Source organism: Dendrobates tinctorius, unplaced genomic scaffold (assembly GCF_039654945.1).
Source record: "Dendrobates tinctorius isolate UK_male_01 unplaced genomic scaffold, ASM3965494v1 ptg000166l, whole genome shotgun sequence".
NCBI classification, from domain to species: Eukaryota; Metazoa; Chordata; class Amphibia; order Anura; family Dendrobatidae; genus Dendrobates; species Dendrobates tinctorius.
Window position 1 is genome coordinate 440421 of NW_027361833.1, and position 19343 is coordinate 459763.

A 19343-nucleotide genomic window follows, 5' to 3' on the forward strand; every position below is an offset into this window, starting at 1 on the left:
ACCTCATCACAGGTCCTGTGCGCACAGCACAGAGCACTGAGAGCAGCCATGTATGTGGAGTGCGGCTCTGCAGGTCGGTGCTGGAGGCCCCATTATTCTCTATGTGGAGTGCGGGTGGAGGTCGGTGCTGGAGGCTCCATTATTCTCAATGTGGAGTGGGGCTCTGCAGGTGGAGGTCGGTGCTGGAGGCTCCATTATTCTCTATGTAGAGTGGGGCTCTGCGGGTGGAGGTCGGTGCTGGAGGCCCCATTATTCTCTATGTAGAGTGGGGCTCTGCGGGTGGAGGTCGGTGCTGGAGGCCCCATTATTCTCTATGTGGAGTGCGGCTCTGCAGGTCGGTGCTGGAGGCCCCATTATTCTCTATGTGGAGTGCGGGTGGAGGTCGGTGCTGGAGGCTCCATTATTCTCAATGTGGAGTGGGGCTCTGCAGGTGGAGGTCGGTGCTGGAGGCTCCATTATTCTCTATGTAGAGTGGGGCTCTGCGGGTGGAGGTCGGTGCTGGAGGCCCCATTATTCTCTATGTAGAGTGGGGCTCTGCGGGTGGAGGTCGGTGCTGGAGGCCCCATTATTCTCTATGTGGAGTGCGGGTGGAGGTCGGTGCTGGAGGCTCCATTATTCTCAATGTGGAGTGCGGCTCTGCAGGTGGAGGTCGGTGCTGGAGGCTCCATTATTCTCTATGTGGAGTGGGGCTCTGCAGGTGGAGGTCGGTGCTGGAGGCTCCATTATTCTCTATGTAGAGTGGGGCTCTGCGGGTGGAGGTCGGTGCTGGAGGCCCCATTATTCTCTATGTAGAGTGGGGCTCTGCGGGTGGAGGTCGGTGCTGGAGGCTCCATTATTCTCTATGTAGAGTGGGGCTCTGCGGGTGGAGGTCGGTGCTGGAGGCCCCATTATTCTCTATGTGGAGTGCGGCTCTGCAGGTGGAGGTCGGTGCTGGAGGCTCCATTATTCTCTATGTAGAGTGGGTCTCTGCGGGTGGAGGTCGGTGCTGGAGGCCCCATTATTCTCTATGTAGAGTGGGGCTCTGCGGGTGGAGGTCGGTGCTGGAGGCCCCATTATTCTCTATGTGGAGTGCGGGTGGAGGTCGGTGCTGGAGGCTCCATTATTCTCAATGTGGAGTGCGGCTCTGCAGGTGGAGGTCGGTGCTGGAGGCTCCATTATTCTCTATGTGGAGTGGGGCTCTGCAGGTGGAGGTCGGTGCTGGAGGCTCCATTATTCTCTATGTAGAGTGGGGCTCTGCGGGTGGAGGTCGGTGCTGGAGGCCCCATTATTCTCTATGTAGAGTGGGGCTCTGCGGGTGGAGGTCGGTGCTGGAGGCCCCAATATTCTCTATGTGGAGTGCGGCTCTGCGGGTGGAGGTCGGTGCTGGAGGCTCCATTATTCTCTATGTGGAGTGCGGGTGGAGGTCGGTGCTGGAGGTCCCATTATTCTCTATGTGGAGTGCGGCTCTGCGGGTGGAGGTCAGTGCTGGAGGCTCCATTATTCTCTATGTGGAGTGCGGCTCTGCGGGTGGAGGTCGGTGCTGGAGGCCCCATTATTCTCTATGTGGAGTGTGGCTCTGCGGGTGGAGGTCGGTGCTGGAGGCTCCATTATTCTCTATGTAGAGTGGGGCTCTGCAGGTGGAGGTCGGTGCTGGAGGCTCCATTATTCTCTATGTAGAGTGGGGCTCTGCGGGTGGAGGTCGGTGCTGGAGGCCCCATTATTCTCTATGTGGAGTGCGGCTCTGCGGGTGGAGGTCGGTGCTGGAGGCTCCATTATTCTCTATGTGGAGTGGGGCTCTGCGGGTGGAGGTCGGTGCTGGAGGCCCCATTATTCTCTATGTGGAGTGCGGCTCTGCAGGTGGAGGTTGGTGCTGGAGGCTCCATTATTCTCTATGTAGAGTGGGGCTCTGCGGGTGGAGGTCGGTGCTGGAGGCTCCATTATTCTCTATGTAGAGTGGGGCTCTGCAGGTGGAGGTCGGTGCTGGAGGCTCCATTATTCTCTATGTGGAGTGCGGCTCTGCGGGTGGAGGTCGGTGCTGGAGGCCCCATTATTCTCTATGTGGAGTGCGGCTCTGCGGGTGGAGGTCGGTGCTGGAGGCTCCATTATTCTCTATGTAGAGTGGGGCTCTGCAGGTGGAGGTCGGTGCTGGAGGCTCCATTATTCTCTATGTAGAGTGGGGCTCTGCGGGTGGAGGTCGGTGCTGGAGGCCCCATTATTCTCTATGTGGAGTGCGGCTCTGCGGGTGGAGGTCGGTGCTGGAGGCTCCATTATTCTCTATGTGGAGTGGGGCTCTGCGGGTGGAGGTCGGTGCTGGAGGCCCCATTATTTTCTATGTGGAGTGCGGCTCTGCAGGTGGAGGACGGTGCTGGAGGCTCCATTATTCTCAATGTGGAGTGGGGCTCTGCAGGTGGAGGTCGGTGCTGGAGGCTCCATTATTCTCTATGTAGAGTGGGGCTCTGCGGGTGGAGGTCGGTGCTGGAGGCCCCATTATTCTCTATGTAGAGTGGGGCTCTGCGGGTGGAGGTCGGTGCTGGAGGCCCCATTATTCTCTATGTGGAGTGCGGGTGGAGGTCGGTGCTGGAGGCTCCATTATTCTCAATGTGGAGTGCGGCTCTGCAGGTGGAGGTCGGTGCTGGAGGCTCCATTATTCTCTATGTGGAGTGGGGCTCTGCAGGTGGAGGTCGGTGCTGGAGGCTCCATTATTCTCTATGTAGAGTGGGGCTCTGCGGGTGGAGGTCGGTGCTGGAGGCCCCATTATTCTCTATGTAGAGTGGGGCTCTGCGGGTGGAGGTCGGTGCTGGAGGCTCCATTATTCTCTATGTAGAGTGGGGCTCTGCGGGTGGAGGTCGGTGCTGGAGGCCCCATTATTCTCTATGTGGAGTGCGGCTCTGCAGGTGGAGGTCGGTGCTGGAGGCTCCATTATTCTCTATGTAGAGTGGGGCTCTGCGGGTGGAGGTCGGTGCTGGAGGCCCCATTATTCTCTATGTAGAGTGGGGCTCTGCGGGTGGAGGTCGGTGCTGGAGGCCCCATTATTCTCTATGTGGAGTGCGGGTGGAGGTCGGTGCTGGAGGCTCCATTATTCTCAATGTGGAGTGCGGCTCTGCAGGTGGAGGTCGGTGCTGGAGGCTCCATTATTCTCTTTGTGGAGTGGGGCTCTGCAGGTGGAGGTCGGTGCTGGAGGCTCCATTATTCTCTATGTAGAGTGGGGCTCTGCGGGTGGAGGTCGGTGCTGGAGGCCCCATTATTCTCTATGTAGAGTGGGGCTCTGCGGGTGGAGGTCGGTGCTGGAGGCCCCAATATTCTCTATGTGGAGTGCGGCTCTGCGGGTGGAGGTCGGTGCTGGAGGCTCCATTATTCTCTATGTGGAGTGCGGGTGGAGGTCGGTGCTGGAGGTCCCATTATTCTCTATGTGGAGTGCGGCTCTGCGGGTGGAGGTCAGTGCTGGAGGCTCCATTATTCTCTATGTGGAGTGCGGCTCTGCGGGTGGAGGTCAGTGCTGGAGGCTCCATTATTCTCTATGTGGAGTGCGGCTCTGCGGGTGGAGGTCGGTGCTGGAGGCCCCATTATTCTCTATGTGGAGTGTGGCTCTGCGGGTGGAGGTCGGTGCTGGAGGCTCCATTATTCTCTATGTAGAGTGGGGCTCTGCAGGTGGAGGTCGGTGCTGGAGGCTCCATTATTCTCTATGTAGAGTGGGGCTCTGCGGGTGGAGGTCGGTGCTGGAGGCCCCATTATTCTCTATGTAGAGTGGGGCTCTGCGGGTGGAGGTCGGTGCTGGAGGCCCCAATATTCTCTATGTGGAGTGCGGCTCTGCGGGTGGAGGTCGGTGCTGGAGGCTCCATTATTCTCTATGTGGAGTGCGGGTGGAGGTCGGTGCTGGAGGTCCCATTATTCTCTATGTGGAGTGCGGCTCTGCGGGTGGAGGTCAGTGCTGGAGGCTCCATTATTCTCTATGTGGAGTGCGGCTCTGCGGGTGGAGGTCAGTGCTGGAGGCTCCATTATTCTCTATGTGGAGTGCGGCTCTGCGGGTGGAGGTCGGTGCTGGAGGCCCCATTATTCTCTATGTGGAGTGTGGCTCTGCGGGTGGAGGTCGGTGCTGGAGGCTCCATTATTCTCTATGTAGAGTGGGGCTCTGCAGGTGGAGGTCGGTGCTGGAGGCTCCATTATTCTCTATGTAGAGTGGGGCTCTGCGGGTGGAGGTCGGTGCTGGAGGCCCCATTATTCTCTATGTGGAGTGCGGCTCTGCGGGTGGAGGTCGGTGCTGGAGGCTCCATTATTCTCTATGTGGAGTGGGGCTCTGCGGGTGGAGGTCGGTGCTGGAGGCCCCATTATTCTCTATGTGGAGTGCGGCTCTGCAGGTGGAGGTTGGTGCTGGAGGCTCCATTATTCTCTATGTAGAGTGGGGCTCTGCGGGTGGAGGTCGGTGCTGGAGGCTCCATTATTCTCTATGTAGAGTGGGGCTCTGCAGGTGGAGGTCGGTGCTGGAGGCTCCATTATTCTCTATGTGGAGTGCGGCTCTGCGGGTGGAGGTCGGTGCTGGAGGCCCCATTATTCTCTATGTAGAGTGGGGCTCTGCGGGTGGAGGTCGGTGCTGGAGGCCCCATTATTCTCTATGTGGAGTGCGGCTCTGCGGGTGGAGGTCGGTGCTGGAGGCCCCATTATTCTCTATGTGGAGTGCGGCTCTGCGGGTGGAGGTCGGTGCTGGAGGCCCCATTATTCTCTATGTAGAGTGTGGCTCTACGATTCGTGACCCCCGTCACGTGACGAGGGGGGCCCACAGAATCTAAACTGCCCCGGGCCCTGGCTACCCTTAATCCACCCCTGAAAAAGGGCCAGTGCTTGCTCTCCACCACTGATCAAAGTGATTGTTTAGAGGCTGAGCAGTGTGATGTTATGAGTATGACTATAGTCCAAGTAACCGCTACAGCCAATCACTTGGCTCAGTGGTAATAAAGATGTAGACTTCAGTAACACGCCCAGAGTTTGGTTGCAGTTGCCACATGCGCAGTAGCCGTGAGATCACCACCACAGTCTGGAAAGAACCATGAGGATCACTTGCTGCTGTAGCAGTAGTACAGCGAGTACAGCTTATTTTCTTGCTAATTAGTAGCCAATGGGGTTAAAAAATTTATAGATGGAAAAACCCTTTTATGGCAACGTTCCCGCGATGAGCTTTTGGTGAAGATTTTCTGTGCCATTTCTGCATCTATTGATCAGCCATACACATTGAGTATTTGGTGAGGGTTTTACCTCAGTATGTGTAAGCCAAAACCAGGAGTGGATGATAAATACAGAAGTGGGGAAAATGTTTCTATTATGCTTTTCCTCTGATTGCTCATAAATACTGAGGTAAAAAAAACGTGCCAAATACTGAACGTGTGCACGTGGTCTTCAGTAAATTAGGTTACTTACGTTTTTAATTCTGTTTTTGAATGCACTTTTTTACATGCATTTTTTTGTATTTTGTGTCTCTTGTTGGTATGTCATAATTTAAATAAAGCTGCTTTGTTTTTTATACTTCCTGGATTTTGCCTTTGACAAAACTTTATTGATATAGCCACGTGCGGATTACATGCGTTTCTTATGCTTATGAGATGGAGATTTTATGCATCTAATGTGTCTATGGGGAAAATCTGCACATACACCTCAGCGTACGCACAAGAGAGATTACCATGCTGCGGATTGGAAACCGGCACCGCAGGCCAGATTACACTGAGTAACAAAAACCACAGTGGCCATGAGTTTTCTATAAAGCCATCCACTTTGCTGGAACTGTAAGGGTGTGTGCACACGCTGCGGATTGTCCTGCGGAATTTTCCGCGCAGATTTGTCAAAAACCGCAGGTCAAAAGACCTGTGGTTTATCTGCAGTTTTTCTGCGGTTTAGCCTGCGGTTTTCCCCTGCGGTTTGGCACCTACCATGGAGCAGGTGCCAAACCGCAGCACAATCCGCACAAAGAAGAGACATGCTGTGGTTTTGAAACCGCAGCAAATCCGCGTGGAAAAATCCGCACAGCGGTTTTCATTTTTTATTGATTATAATGGTACTGTAAACCGCAGCAGTTTCTGCTGCGGATCCGCAGGACCAAAACCGCTGCGGATCTGCAGCAGACTCCACAGCGTGTTTACACACCTTAAGGGTATGTGCAGACATTGCAGATTAGCCTGCGGAATTTTCTGCACAGAATCCGCACCTCTTGGCAGAAAACGCAGAACAGAACGCTTGCGGATTTCATGCGGATTGTAATGCGTTTTTGCTGTGCCGATTTGGTCTGTGAATTTTTCTCCCTTGTGCTTCTGGAGGAGAGAGAGAGAGATTTACCATTGACTTACATTGCCTGTGCACTACACTGCGGTTTTGATGAAATTCTACGTGTCAAAAAACGCTGCGGATCCGCATCAAAATCTGCAACGTGTGGACATAGCCTAAGAGTCTGCGTTTTTGAGGCAGGGAAAATACGCAACAATAAAAATTCATTTCTAATTTTATTCCCGTTTTAGTTTTTTACATCCGCCATACGTTTCCAGAAATTTGACTTTTCTGGTCTTTCCTATGGGGGGCGATGCTCACAGGGTAATAATGCAGAGCAGACGCCTCCGATAATCCTGCGAGCACCGCCCCCTTAGTAAACATCTCAAAAATTAGGATTAAATAAAAAGTCCCATATCTCTAGACCCATAAGGCAGATCTAAAACAAAAACACCACAAAAAACGGAAAACTCATGGGAGCAGTGGGAATAACATAATAGCAAAAACTGGCCACTTTTCCTCACTGAGGCCATGTGCACACGGTGCGGATTCTGCTGCGGATCTGCAGCGTTTCAGACTCTGCGGGTCCGCTGCAGATTTAGGTGCGTTGTACAATACCATTGTTTTCAATGGTAAACTGAAAAACGCTGGGCACATGCTGTGGATTTTTCCGCGGGATCAAATCCGCAGCATGTCAATTCTTTGTGTGGATTCCGCTGCGGTTTCCTACCTTCTCCATTGTAGAGGTGTGAAACCGCAGGGCTAAACCGCAGCATAATCCGCAGGTCTTTTGACCTGAGATTTTACCTGTGGATTTTTACTTTACAAATCTGTGCGGAAAAATCCGCAGGACCAAAATCTACGTGTGCACATAGCCTGACATGTCTTCTACACTAGAACTGCTAATAATATAAGGCTGTAGAACTGATAGATTTTTTATTTTATAGGACCGGAAAAAAAAAATGTTTCGTAGATTGCAATACATGTTGTAAAGAGAAAAATAAATATACAAAAGTCACAATACTTGGAGGAAAATAGTAAAAAACTGAAGAAATTATTGAAGAAAAAAATGAAAGGCAATTGGTCATTTTGACCCCTTTCGCAGTTCTAGTGTTAATTAATGAGCGGTCCTATAAACAACATTTATCACCTATCAGAAAACTTCAATGTATGATTGCTGGAACAAGGCGCCAAACCTGCCCTGTGTGAACTGAGCTGTAGAGAGCATGGATGACCGCCACTCCTCTACAGGGAATCAGGCACTAATGCTCCATTCACAACTGATGTGTCTGGTGAGACCCCCAGTGATCATAGGTTATCACTTCCGCTGTCTATGGGACAATCCCTTTCATTCAGTGACACAAGGCCTCCTGCATTGAGTAGGACTGGTGGGTCCAGCTATGGGCAGTCGTCCAAAGTTTGTCACTTTGATCACTGATGGCTGCTCCCTTTAAGTTGTAGCAGACTCCTTGAGTCCTGGGAGTGACGGGACTCCCCGAATGCACAGTGCACCAGTGTCAGAGGATGTGGGTGCCCGTGATGGCAGGGGTGGGTGCGGAGGAGGAGGAGAGGAGATGTTAGGGTGCCGGGATTGGTGCTGCCGGCTCCAGTAGCTGTGCTGGTTGAGGATTTTCTTTTCCCCACCCCCTCCCTCTGTCTCCTCTTTGCATGTCTGTGTGTCCGAGGGGAGGAAGAAAGGAAGAAAAGAGGGAGGGGAGGGAAGGAAAGAGACGAACCCGGATCACTGTGCTGGGAGCTGCCACCTCAACATGGTGTGAGATCGCCATCCTGCAGCCAGGGCACGAGAGCGACGGTCGGCAGAGGCGCACACCGGGGGCTGCTGCACCCCAATGAGGAGTCGGAGCCCGGCGCGGACAACGTGAGGGAGGAGAGGAGCTCGCCCGGCTGTGTCTGCATCCAGAGCGGGGAGGAGGGCGCAGCCTCTGCCGGGGAGAATACACAAGAAGGGGGCGACCATGGCCAACGACTCGCCTGCCAAGAGTCTGGTGGATATAGACCTCTCCTCCTTGAGGGTGAGTGTGTGCGGGCTGGGCACAATAGAAAGGCGTGGGGCGGCCTCCCGTAGCAGTGGGGCTTGTGATGGCAGCTGCAGACCCCCACCCATATGATGGAGGCAGGGCTGCAGGAGGCCGATGGGGGCACTTGTTTGTTTCCTGCAGTGCTTGGGTACAGTGTCCGGGCATCGGGCTGCTGGTGGCACGGCCACACTGGCTTCCTTTGTTTGCATGTATTGGCATGTGCCTCAAGTGGTGAAATCAAGACATTAGGGCGCAACAGCTGCATCCATCCATCCCCCCGCATATCCCCTGCTTCTGGGGATGAGCTCACGTCATGTCTCCTCTGCTTTCTTCTAGGATCCGGCTGGGATCTTTGAACTGGTGGAAGTGGTGGGAAATGGCACCTATGGGCAAGTATATAAGGTGTGTATGGGGAAGGGCTCTCACCGGGCAGTAACGTTCACATGCGTGTCAGATTGTATGTAGAAAATAGATCACTACCTTGCATGTGGAAGTGTAATGGCAGTGATGTGTATAACGCATGTAACCTGTGCACGTAGCATGTTACCTCTTGTGCACGTGTAAAGGCTGTGACTCGAGGCCAGTGTGTACATGTGTATAACGTATGTAACCTGTATACGTAGCATGTTACCTCGTATATGGAAATGTAATGGCTGTGAGGACAGTGAGGTGTACATGTGTATAATGTGTGTTACGTGTGCAGGTTACATATATTACCTCGTATGTGGAAGTGTAATGGCTGTGAGGACGGTGACGTGTATAATGTGTGTTACGTGTGCAGGTTACATACATTACCTCGTATGTGGAAGTGTAATGGCTGTGAGGGCAGTGACATGTGTATAACGTATGTAACCTGTACACGAAACACGTTACCTCGTATGTGGAAGTGTTATGGCTGTGAGGCCAGTGTGTACATGTGTATAACGTATGTAACCTGTACACGAAACACGTTACCTCGTATGTGGACGTGTTATGGCTGTGAGGCCAGTGTGTACATGTGTATAACGTATGTAAACTGTACATGTAACATGTCACCTCGTATGTGGAATTGTGAAGGCAGTGTGTACATGTGTATAACGTATGTAACCTGTACACGGAACACGTTACCTCGTATGTGGAAGTGTAATGGCTGTGAGGCCAGTGTGTACATGTGTATAACGTATGTAACCTGTACACGAAACACGTTACCTCGTATGTGGAAGTGTTATGGCTGTGAGGCCAGTGTGTACATGTGTATAACGTATGTAACCTGTACACGAAACACGTTACCTCGTATGTGGACGTGTTATGGCTGTGAGGCCAGTGTGTACATGTGTATAACGTATGTAACCTGTACACGAAACACGTTACCTCGTATGTGGACGTGTTATGGCTGTGAGGACAGTGTACATGTGTATAACGTATGTAACCTGTACACGGAACACGTTACCTCGTATGTGGAAGTGTAATGGCTGTGAGGCCAGTGTGTACATGTGTATAACGTATGTAACCTGTACACGAAACACGTTACCTCGTATGTGGAAGTGTAATGGCTGTGAGGCCAGTGTGTACATGTGTATAACGTATGTAACCTGTACACGAAACACGTTACCTCGTATGTGGACGTGTTATGGCTGTGAGGACAGTGTACATGTGTATAACGTATGTAACCTGTACACGGAACACGTTACCTCGTATGTGGAAGTGTAATGGCTGTGAGGCCAGTGTGTACATGTGTATAACGTATGTAACCTGTACACGAAACACGTTACCTCGTATGTGGACGTGTAATGGCTGTGAGGCCAGTGTGTACATGTGTATAACGTATGTAACCTGTACACGAAACACGTTACCTCGTATGTGGAAGTGTTATGGCTGTGAGGCCAGTGTGTACATGTGTATAACGTATGTAACCTGTACACGAAACACGTTACCTCGTATGTGGACGTGTTATGGCTGTGAGGACAGTGTACATGTGTATAACGTATGTAACCTGTACACGGAACACGTTACCTCGTATGTGGAAGTGTAATGGCTGTGAGGCCAGTGTGTACATGTGTATAACGTATGTAACCTGTACACGAAACACGTTACCTCGTATGTGGACGTGTTATGGCTGTGAGGCCAGTGTGTACATGTGTATAACGTATGTAAACTGTACATGTAACATGTCACCTCGTATGTGGAATTGTGAAGGCAGTGTGTACATGTGTATAACGTATGTAACCTGTACACGTACCATGTTACCTCGTATATGGAAATGTAATGGCTGTGAGGACAGTGAGGTGTACATGTGTATAATGTGTGTTACGTGTGCAGGTTACATATATTACCTCGTATGTGGAAGTGTAATGGCTGTGAGGGCAGTGACATGTGTATAACGTATGTAACCTGTACACGAAACACGTTACTTCGTATGTGGACGTGTTATGGCTGTGAGGCCAGTGTGTACATGTGTATAACGTATGTAAACTGTACATGTAACATGTCACCTCATATGTGGAATTGTGAAGGCAGTGTGTACATGTGTATAACGTATGTAACCTGTACACGAAACACGTTACCTCGTATGTGGAAGTGTTATGGCTGTGAGGCCAGTGTGTACATGTGTATAACGTATGTAACCTGTACACGAAACACGTTACTTCGTATGTGGACGTGTTATGGCTGTGAGGCCAGTGTGTACATGTGTATAACGTATGTAACCTGTACACGAAACACGTTACCTCGTATGTGGACGTGTTATGGCTGTGAGGCCAGTGTGTACATGTGTATAACGTATGTAAACTGTACATGTAACATGTCACCTCATATGTGGAATTGTGAAGGCAGTGTGTACATGTGTATAACGTATGTAACCTGTACACGAAACACGTTACCTCGTATGTGGAAGTGTTATGGCTGTGAGGCCAGTGTGTACATGTGTATAATGTATGTAACCTGTACACGAAACACGTTACTTCGTATGTGGACGTGTTATGGCTGTGAGGCCAGTGTGTACATGTGTATAACGTATGTAAACTGTACATGTAACATGTCACCTCATATGTGGAATTGTGAAGGCAGTGTGTACATGTGTATAACGTATGTAACCTGTACACGTAGCATGTTACCTCGTATATGGAAATGTAATGGCTGTGAGGACAGTGAGGTGTACATGTGTGTTACGTGTGCAGGTTACATATATTACCTCGTATGTGGAAGTGTAATGGCTGTGAGGGCAGTGACATGTGTATAACGTATGTAACCTGTACACGGAACACGTTACCTCGTATGTGGACGTGTAATGGCTGTGAGGCCAGTGTGTACATGTGTACAACGTATGTAAACTACACGAAACACGTTACATCATATGGGGACGTGTTATGGCTGTGAGGACAGTGACGTGTACATGTGTATAACGTATGTAACCTGTACACATGACATGTTACCTCGTATGTGGACTTGTAATGGCTGTGAGGACAGTGTACATGTGTATAACGTATGTAACCTGTACACATGACATGTTACCTCGTATGTGGACTTGTAATGGCTGTGAGGACAGTGTACATGTGTATAATGAATGTAACCTGTACACGTAACACGTTACCTTGTATGTGGAAGTACAATGCCTGTGAGGAAAATGTGTATAAGATTATGCATATAAAATGCATTGTTACCTCATGTGGAGGTGTAATAGCTGTGAGGGCAATGTGTATAAAGAATGTAAACTACATGTAAAACATTACCTCCTATGTGGAAGTGTAAGGCTATGTTCACACGTATCTTTGCTGCAGTTTTTTTCTGCAGGCAAAACATGCTCTCTTGGCAGTAAAGGAGTTCTTACAAAAAGCATGTTTTGTTGCGTTTTTATCATGTACATTTGTATCTTGTGCATGTTGATAACATTTAGTAACCCCCCCCCAAAAAAAAAAAAAACCCAAGATGCAACTTCCTTAGGTTTTTGTACAAAAAATGCAGCAAAACCTGATACCTGCTTATTTTTCTACATTTTTTTGCACTTACCCAATGCTTTCTATGGGTGAAAAATGCTGCAAAAGAGAAGAGACATGCTGAAGTTTTCAAAAACTCATCAGTTTTCCAACTCGGGGTATGTGCATACGTGGTTTTTAGGTACTGCGGATTTCTCCCCCCGGGTTCTTTAAAATTCGCAGGTAAATTTCAGGACAAAAGACCTGCGCTTTAGCCCTGCGGTTTATCACCTCTACAATGGAGGAGATGGTAAACCGCAGCGGAATCTGCAGAAAAGAAGTCACATGTCATTTCTTTCTGCGGATTTGAAACCACGCGGAAAATTCCACAGCGTGTGCACAGCGGTTTCCATTCTACATAGAGTAAAATGGTACTGTACAATGCATTAGATTCTGCTGCGGACCCGCAGGGCCAGAAACGCTGCGGATCCGCAGCGTGTGCACACACCCTCAGTTAGGAAAAAAGCCCAATGTGTGTGCAGGAGATTTCTGAAATCTCATAACTTTTGCTGCTATTGTAAAACGCAGCATAAAATTTACATTTAAATAAATCAGCGATAAAAACACAACCTGTGAACATAGCCTTGTGGTTGTGAGGACAATGTGTACATGTATGTAGGATATGTGTCAAGATTCTACATATAATGTATGATTACCTGATATGTGGAAGTGTAATGGCTGTGCGAATAATTAGTGTGCACAGGTGTGTATTATACTGTACACATACATACAAAACATTACCTCATATTTGAAAGTGTAATGGCTGTGAGTACAGTGAGTGTACCTGTGTATATATGTAATTGTACATATACGTCCTATTATTACCTCATGTGGAAGTGTTATAGTTGTGAGGACAGTGAGTGTACCTGTATGTATATATGTAATTGTACATATACGTCCTATTATTATCTCATGTGGAAGTGTTATAGTTGTGAGGACAGTGAGTGTACCTGTGTATACATGTAATTGTACATATACGTCATATTATTACCTCATGTGGAAGTGTTATAGTTGTGAGGACAGTGAGTGTACCTGTATGTATATACACTCACTGGCCACTTTATTAGGTACACCATGCTAGTAACGGGTTGGACCCCCTTTTGCCTTCAGAACTGCCTCAATTCTTCGTGGCAGAGATTCAACAAGGTGCTGGAAGCATTCCTCAGAGATTTTGGACCATATTGACATGATGGCATCACACAGTTGGCGCAGATTTGTCGGCTGCACATCCCTGATGCGAATCTCCCGTTCCACCACATCCCAAAGATGCTCTATTGGATTGAGATCTGGTGACTGAGGAGGCCATTTGAGTACAGTGAACTCATTGTCATGTTCAAGAAACCAATCTGAGATGATTCGAGCTTTATGACATGGCGCATTATCCTGCTGAAAGTAGCCATCAGATGTTGGGTACATTGTGGTCATAAAGGGATGGACATGGTCAGCAACAATACTCAGGTAGGCTGTGGCGTTGCAACGATGCTCAATTGGTACCAAGGGGCCCAAAGAGTGCCAAGAAAAAATTCCCCACACCATGACACCACCACCACCAGCCTGAACCGTTGATACAAGGCAGGATGGATCCATGCTTTCATGTTGTTTACGCCAAATTCTGACCCTACCATCCGAATGTCGCAGCAGAAATCGAGACTCATCAGACCAGGCAACGTTTTTCCAATCTTCTACTGTCCAATTTCGATGAGCTTGTGCAAATTGTAGCCTCAGTTTCCTGTTCTTAGCTGAGAGGAGTGGTACCCGGTGTGGTCTTCTGCTGCTGTAGCCCATCTGCCTCAAAGTTCGACGCACTGTGCGTTCAGAGATGCTCTTCTGCCTACCTTGGTTGTAACGGGTGGCAATTTGAGTCACTGTTGCCTTTCTATCAGCTCGAACCAGTCTGCCCATTCTCCTCTGACCTCTGGCATCAACAAGGCATTTCCGGCCACAGAACTGCCGCTCACTGGATTTTTTTTCTTTTTCGGACCATTCTCTGTAAACCCTAGAGATGGTTGTGCGTGAAAATCCCAGTAGATCAGCAGTTTCTGAAATACTCAGACCAGCCCTTCTGGCACCAACAATCATGCCACGTTCAAAGGCACTCAAATCACCTTTCTTCCCCATACTGATGCTCGGTTTGAACTGCAGGAGATTGTCTTGACCATGTCTACATGCCTAAATGCACTGAGTTGCCGCCATGTGATTGGCTGATTAGAAATTAAGTCTTAACACACAGTTGGACAGGTGTACCTAATAAAGTGGCCAGTGAGTGTATGTAATTGTACGTATACGTCATATTACTACCTCATGTGAAAATGTAATGGTTGTGAGAACAGTGTATAAGTTATGTCTCAAACTCTGCATGCATTTTATGATACCGTGTGGAAACAGGTACCTACGTGTCTGTGTACCGGTCACCTCATGATTTTGCCCTCATGGTATAATGGCCTTGTAGGCGTGTAGCAATGACTTCAGGTAGTACATGAGGTAAACACCTGAAATAATACATACAATTTATTACAATATGACCACGTTTGGGGAAGATATGTTTGCGATAATCCTATTGTTCTTTCAGATACATGGAGTCTGTGATATATTTATATATAACCTCTCCTCTTTCTGAAAAATAGTATTAATGTTGGAACCTGTCCAGAAATGACGACATTGCTTTCTCCTTCTCTCCATTTTTCTGGGCTCTTCATGTTCTTCATTTCCTACCATGTGATGTCTGTGCATATTCTGTGTGACACCCACTGGGCCTTCGTGAGCTATTATGCTTCTCAGATGTCACTTATGATTTGACGGTAAGGTCGGGTTAAACGGTTGCATTTCACAGTCTGTATTCGGATAGTAATGGCCAGAATGGTGGTCCCCTGCCCTGAACTTGCTTCCTCCTGTGCCGGAGATGGTAAGGTCAGGTCTGGAGACCCGTGGTCAGTCGGCATTACGGTCCTTACCTGGACTGTGAAAAACACTTGTGTGAACCCAGCCTAAAGTATAGAAAGATGGGCGAGGTCTCTATAAGACAGTGGTGCAAGGCTGTAGGATCGGAGAACAAAGTGCCATTTTTGGTATAAATTTTTTTCTGTACAAATGCGCCAGATTTCAGTCTTCTGGTGCAGATATCTCCGATTAGCTCTTACTTAGTAAATGTGGGCAACTAGTTTCTTTCTTAGTTTTTAGTATGTACTTATATATGCAGGCCTCTCTTGGATGTATATAATATGTTTCATGCACTGCTGTATAGCTTTCGTCATAGTCGCCTCTCCCTTTACATGGAGTAACTCCATTGTAACCATGCTTAGGGATTTATTGTATTTTAGGGTAGAGTGCTGCCCTGTCTCATGTGACCTCTATATCCTTGTGTGAAGCTGGCCTCCATCATGTGCTTCCTCATGCGGCTTCAGGGGAGGCCGTAGACAACGGCGTAATTACAGTAAATGGAAGGAGCATCTCTTGGGGTTACATGACTGTGCAAGGAGTTGTTTTACAGATGTGACTAATAGACAGCGATGAGACGAGGATGATAAGAAGTGATCTCACTAGAAGTGGGATAAGCGGACTACAATTTACAGGATGTACAGACCTGTGAGATTCTCATAGTAATAAGACTAGTGCAAGGTATTGTTTGTATACTGTCTGTACGAAAATGAAGGGGAAAGCCCAATCTATCTCCAATGATCCAATGTAAAGGTTTTCTACTGCCTGCATTCCCCATTACTGTAAAGTTTCTACATTATAGTGGCTGGACACAGATGGTTTAGGACAGCAGAAATTTACAAATGGTACTGGCAAATACTATATCGTGTGAGCTATGAACATAGAAAGATAAGGGATTTATCCACTTCGACTCTACCATTTTATATCACTTGTGTCTCCCAGGCTTCTGCTGCAGTGCAACAAAAAGTTGTCGTGGAGGATTGTTGAAGATACATTGTGGTGGAGACGTTAGTTGCTCTCACTGTCGAGTTTATTGGTTTTATTAGCTCAAAGTTACATAATATATTTATATAGACAAAGTTTAACATTCTTAATAGACTTCCCCTTACGATGAAATTGACTTTCAACAGTACATTGCATAAAGTTATAGAAATATTATCAATATGTCTATTTTAGCCCCAAAGGTGACAAATGGATCTTTGTGTGTGGTTGTCCCATTCATTATACCATTACTATTAAAGTGGAGCCTATATTTGTTCATGGCATAATAATGGGGCTCATCTGACCAATATTTAGCTGAGCAATTTAATAATCTGGTATACTTAAGGAAAAAGTTCTATCCAATCTTCTTCCATAGGCCTATTGCCATGTATAAGAAAAGCTGGAGCTGTGTTTCAGCACGCAGGTACTGTAGTTTAATTCTAAAAAGGGGGTTGACCTGGTGGGTCTTGTGTAACATGAGCTGCTGACCAAGCATAGCCAGGTGATCTAATGTGCTTGTATAAACCATGAAGGAAACAATGGGCCAAGAAGTGTCCTCACCTATTCGCTGTGCTGTTGGACAGCAGACCTGAAGGAGGTGCCTATGCCGATCAAATGGGCTCTAAAGAGGCCTGAAGAACACCCTTAAACTTCTGTCACTTGCTTGTTACTAATGGTCAACAATGTGCCTGCACAAGTGAAAAAAGGGATAACATTGCTATAGCTCACCATGTAAAACCGTTCATATCATGCCGAACGACGTACTTAGTATATGTAGTATTATGCACATATGTGTAATTCTAAATAGAAAAAACTATACTTCCATTGTGTGTGAGATGTAAAAAGGTCTGGCTTTCTGATAATCTGCTGTCAATCTGTGGCTACAGACTTATGAATCCTGACAGCTTGCAGTGCTCGCACTGTCAGGATTCGACAGCATTGCTGGTGAGATTGGGTGATCACGAGACTGCAGTTATGCGATTTGCTTACTTGCCGTCAAATTCCCACTATATGTGCAGCTTTTATATTAACAGAAGCTGAGCTGTCTAGTTGGCACATGAATGCATGTATGTAAGTCATATTCTTGCAGTCAGGTGACCGCCTGCTCTCTCCGGCAATACAGGAGAATCCTGACTTTGTGCATACTGCACATTGTCAGGTTTCAGAAGTCTGCAGTCATAAAGATTGACTGTAAACTTTTATCAGAAGACTGGACAACCTTTTTGGTTAAAAGGGTTGTCTTGTCTGTGACTGCAGATATGTGACTGATAGTATACGATGTTTTAATTAGATGGATGCAGCCTCACTCAATGCAAGCATTTTTTGAGTAAGACCGTAAACGCTTTAGTCGGATTGTGGCCGGGAGTATACATATCACACACTTGCGGTCACATGACTGCCCTCATTGGAGACTTGGTAGTACGTGTATGTACGTACGGTATTTTTTTTCGTATTTTTATTATCACCTGGTTAATTTAGGATAGCGCACACAAATGTAGAATTTTTTTTTTCATCTTTCTGTTGCGTGGATATTAGCAATCAAAACAATCAAAGAATTTAGACCATAACTTGAAATCTTATGCAGGAGCTAATTTTCATTATCGAATTTCAGTGGAGGCGTGTACTGCTTCCTCCTGTATGATGTTGCCTAGGCAGGAACTACATGCCAACACCAAAACTTTGCACAGGGTCCTCCTGTGTGAGGCATATTATGAACAACATCCTGATCTCACAACAATACCATCATAAGTTCCCGTCTCACATCTTTTCTGGCAGTCTGTGGGGGAAGTGTGGGCGTCAATACAGCAGAGTTTGCAGTACTATGATAGGAGATCTGATAGTTTTTAATATGACACAGCTAAACTCAGCTGTGTTTGCATCACACCTGGATTACCAGAGGATGAAAACTCACAGGCGTCAGTAATAACACTTGGGTCTGCCATACTCTAAGGCTGTCTGTCATTATATACCTCTCAGTTATAAACCTGCTCTGGTGGTGGAGGGATCTTCCTCTTTCTCCTGAGTGTTGTTGCCTGTTTATAATTGGGCAGCATCATACACTAGAAAGAAGTAGACATTCACAGTGAGGACGCCTCCTTGAATTTAATGAAAATTGATTGTTAGTATCACCACCACAATGGAGAAGCGAAAATGAAAAAAAAAAATAAAACTATAATTTTGTATTCACTTTGTAGCCACTATTACATCTTATGTCCAGGTTAATATGAGCAATTTGGTGAAAGGTGATCTCTAAGAAATATATATATTAATTTTTTTGGTCAACAAAATCTTATGAGGGCTTGCGTATTTTTCAGGTCGAGTTTAAGTTTTGAATGGCATATGTTGTACCGAAAAAGTAGGGAAAAAAATTTCAAATGAGATGGAGTGATGGAAAAAAAAAAAAACAATAACCACCATTGCTTTGAGTTTTATTTTTGGCTTTTTTTTTTTTTTTTTTTTTTTACTTTTAGATTCCCCCCCCCCCCCCCGTGGCGTTTACTAGCAGGGTTAATTAAGCTTTAGATTTTGTTAAAACCTGCACTTGGTCGATTGTACTACATACTACTGCAATATTTAGTGAAAATATCCATCTCCTATGGAGCACAGCATATGCCTGATCTTCACAGGGGGAATGAGATGACAGTGGTGGGGGTCTTCAGCAGATGACATCACAAGGGGCTGATAGTTGGTAAGCGCAAGCAGCAGTATGGGTATGTTTCCATGTTCAGTATTTCGATTGGACGCTGCGTACAGCCACCGTCCTATCCGCAGCGTCCAGTTGTACAGCATAGTGTAGGGGATTTTATGAAATCCCATCTCCACTATGCGTTCAAAGACGCAGGTGGCAGACCTGCATATAAGCACATGTGGTACCTCTATAGACCGCAGCATGTCTATTTGTCTTGCGGAGACACAAAGTTCAATGAATCACCGCACGTTAAAAAGCCGACAGCGCTTTGGATGGAGTGGGCATGTGCCGCATCCAAAGCGCTGCCGATTCCAGACTGTGGAAACATACCCTTAGTGTTCATTTAAATGCCTCTGTCTTAAACTGCCACTCCTGGGTGTCTGCTCTGGCCTTGGCTGTTGGGAGACTGATGCTGGCTATGTAATATAGCCGACATCAGCTGCATGTGGACGGAGCACAACTCTTGAGCCTTGTCCACATATGTGGACCTTTTCCCAGGTCATTAATTCATTTCCTGATGCGAAA

General features: G+C 47.5%; 1 protein-coding gene across 4 annotated transcripts in view; it reads left to right on the forward strand.

The window, feature by feature from the left end:
• Nucleotides 1-7844: 7844 nt before the first annotated feature.
• The window catches only part of MAP4K4 (mitogen-activated protein kinase kinase kinase kinase 4), a 255310-nt gene continuing 243811 nt past the window's right edge, over nt 7845-19343 (forward strand). For 2 of the 4 annotated variants that reach the window (XM_073550642.1, XM_073550644.1), the window contains exons 1-2: nt 7845-8258; nt 8601-8666. In XM_073550642.1, coding sequence (XP_073406743.1) covers nt 8202-8258; nt 8601-8666 — 123 coding nt within the window. In that variant the 5' untranslated portion in view covers nt 7845-8201. The remainder of the gene's footprint in view (nt 8259-8600; nt 8667-19343) is intronic. The other 2 variants (XM_073550643.1, XM_073550645.1) reach the window with 1 other exon arrangement.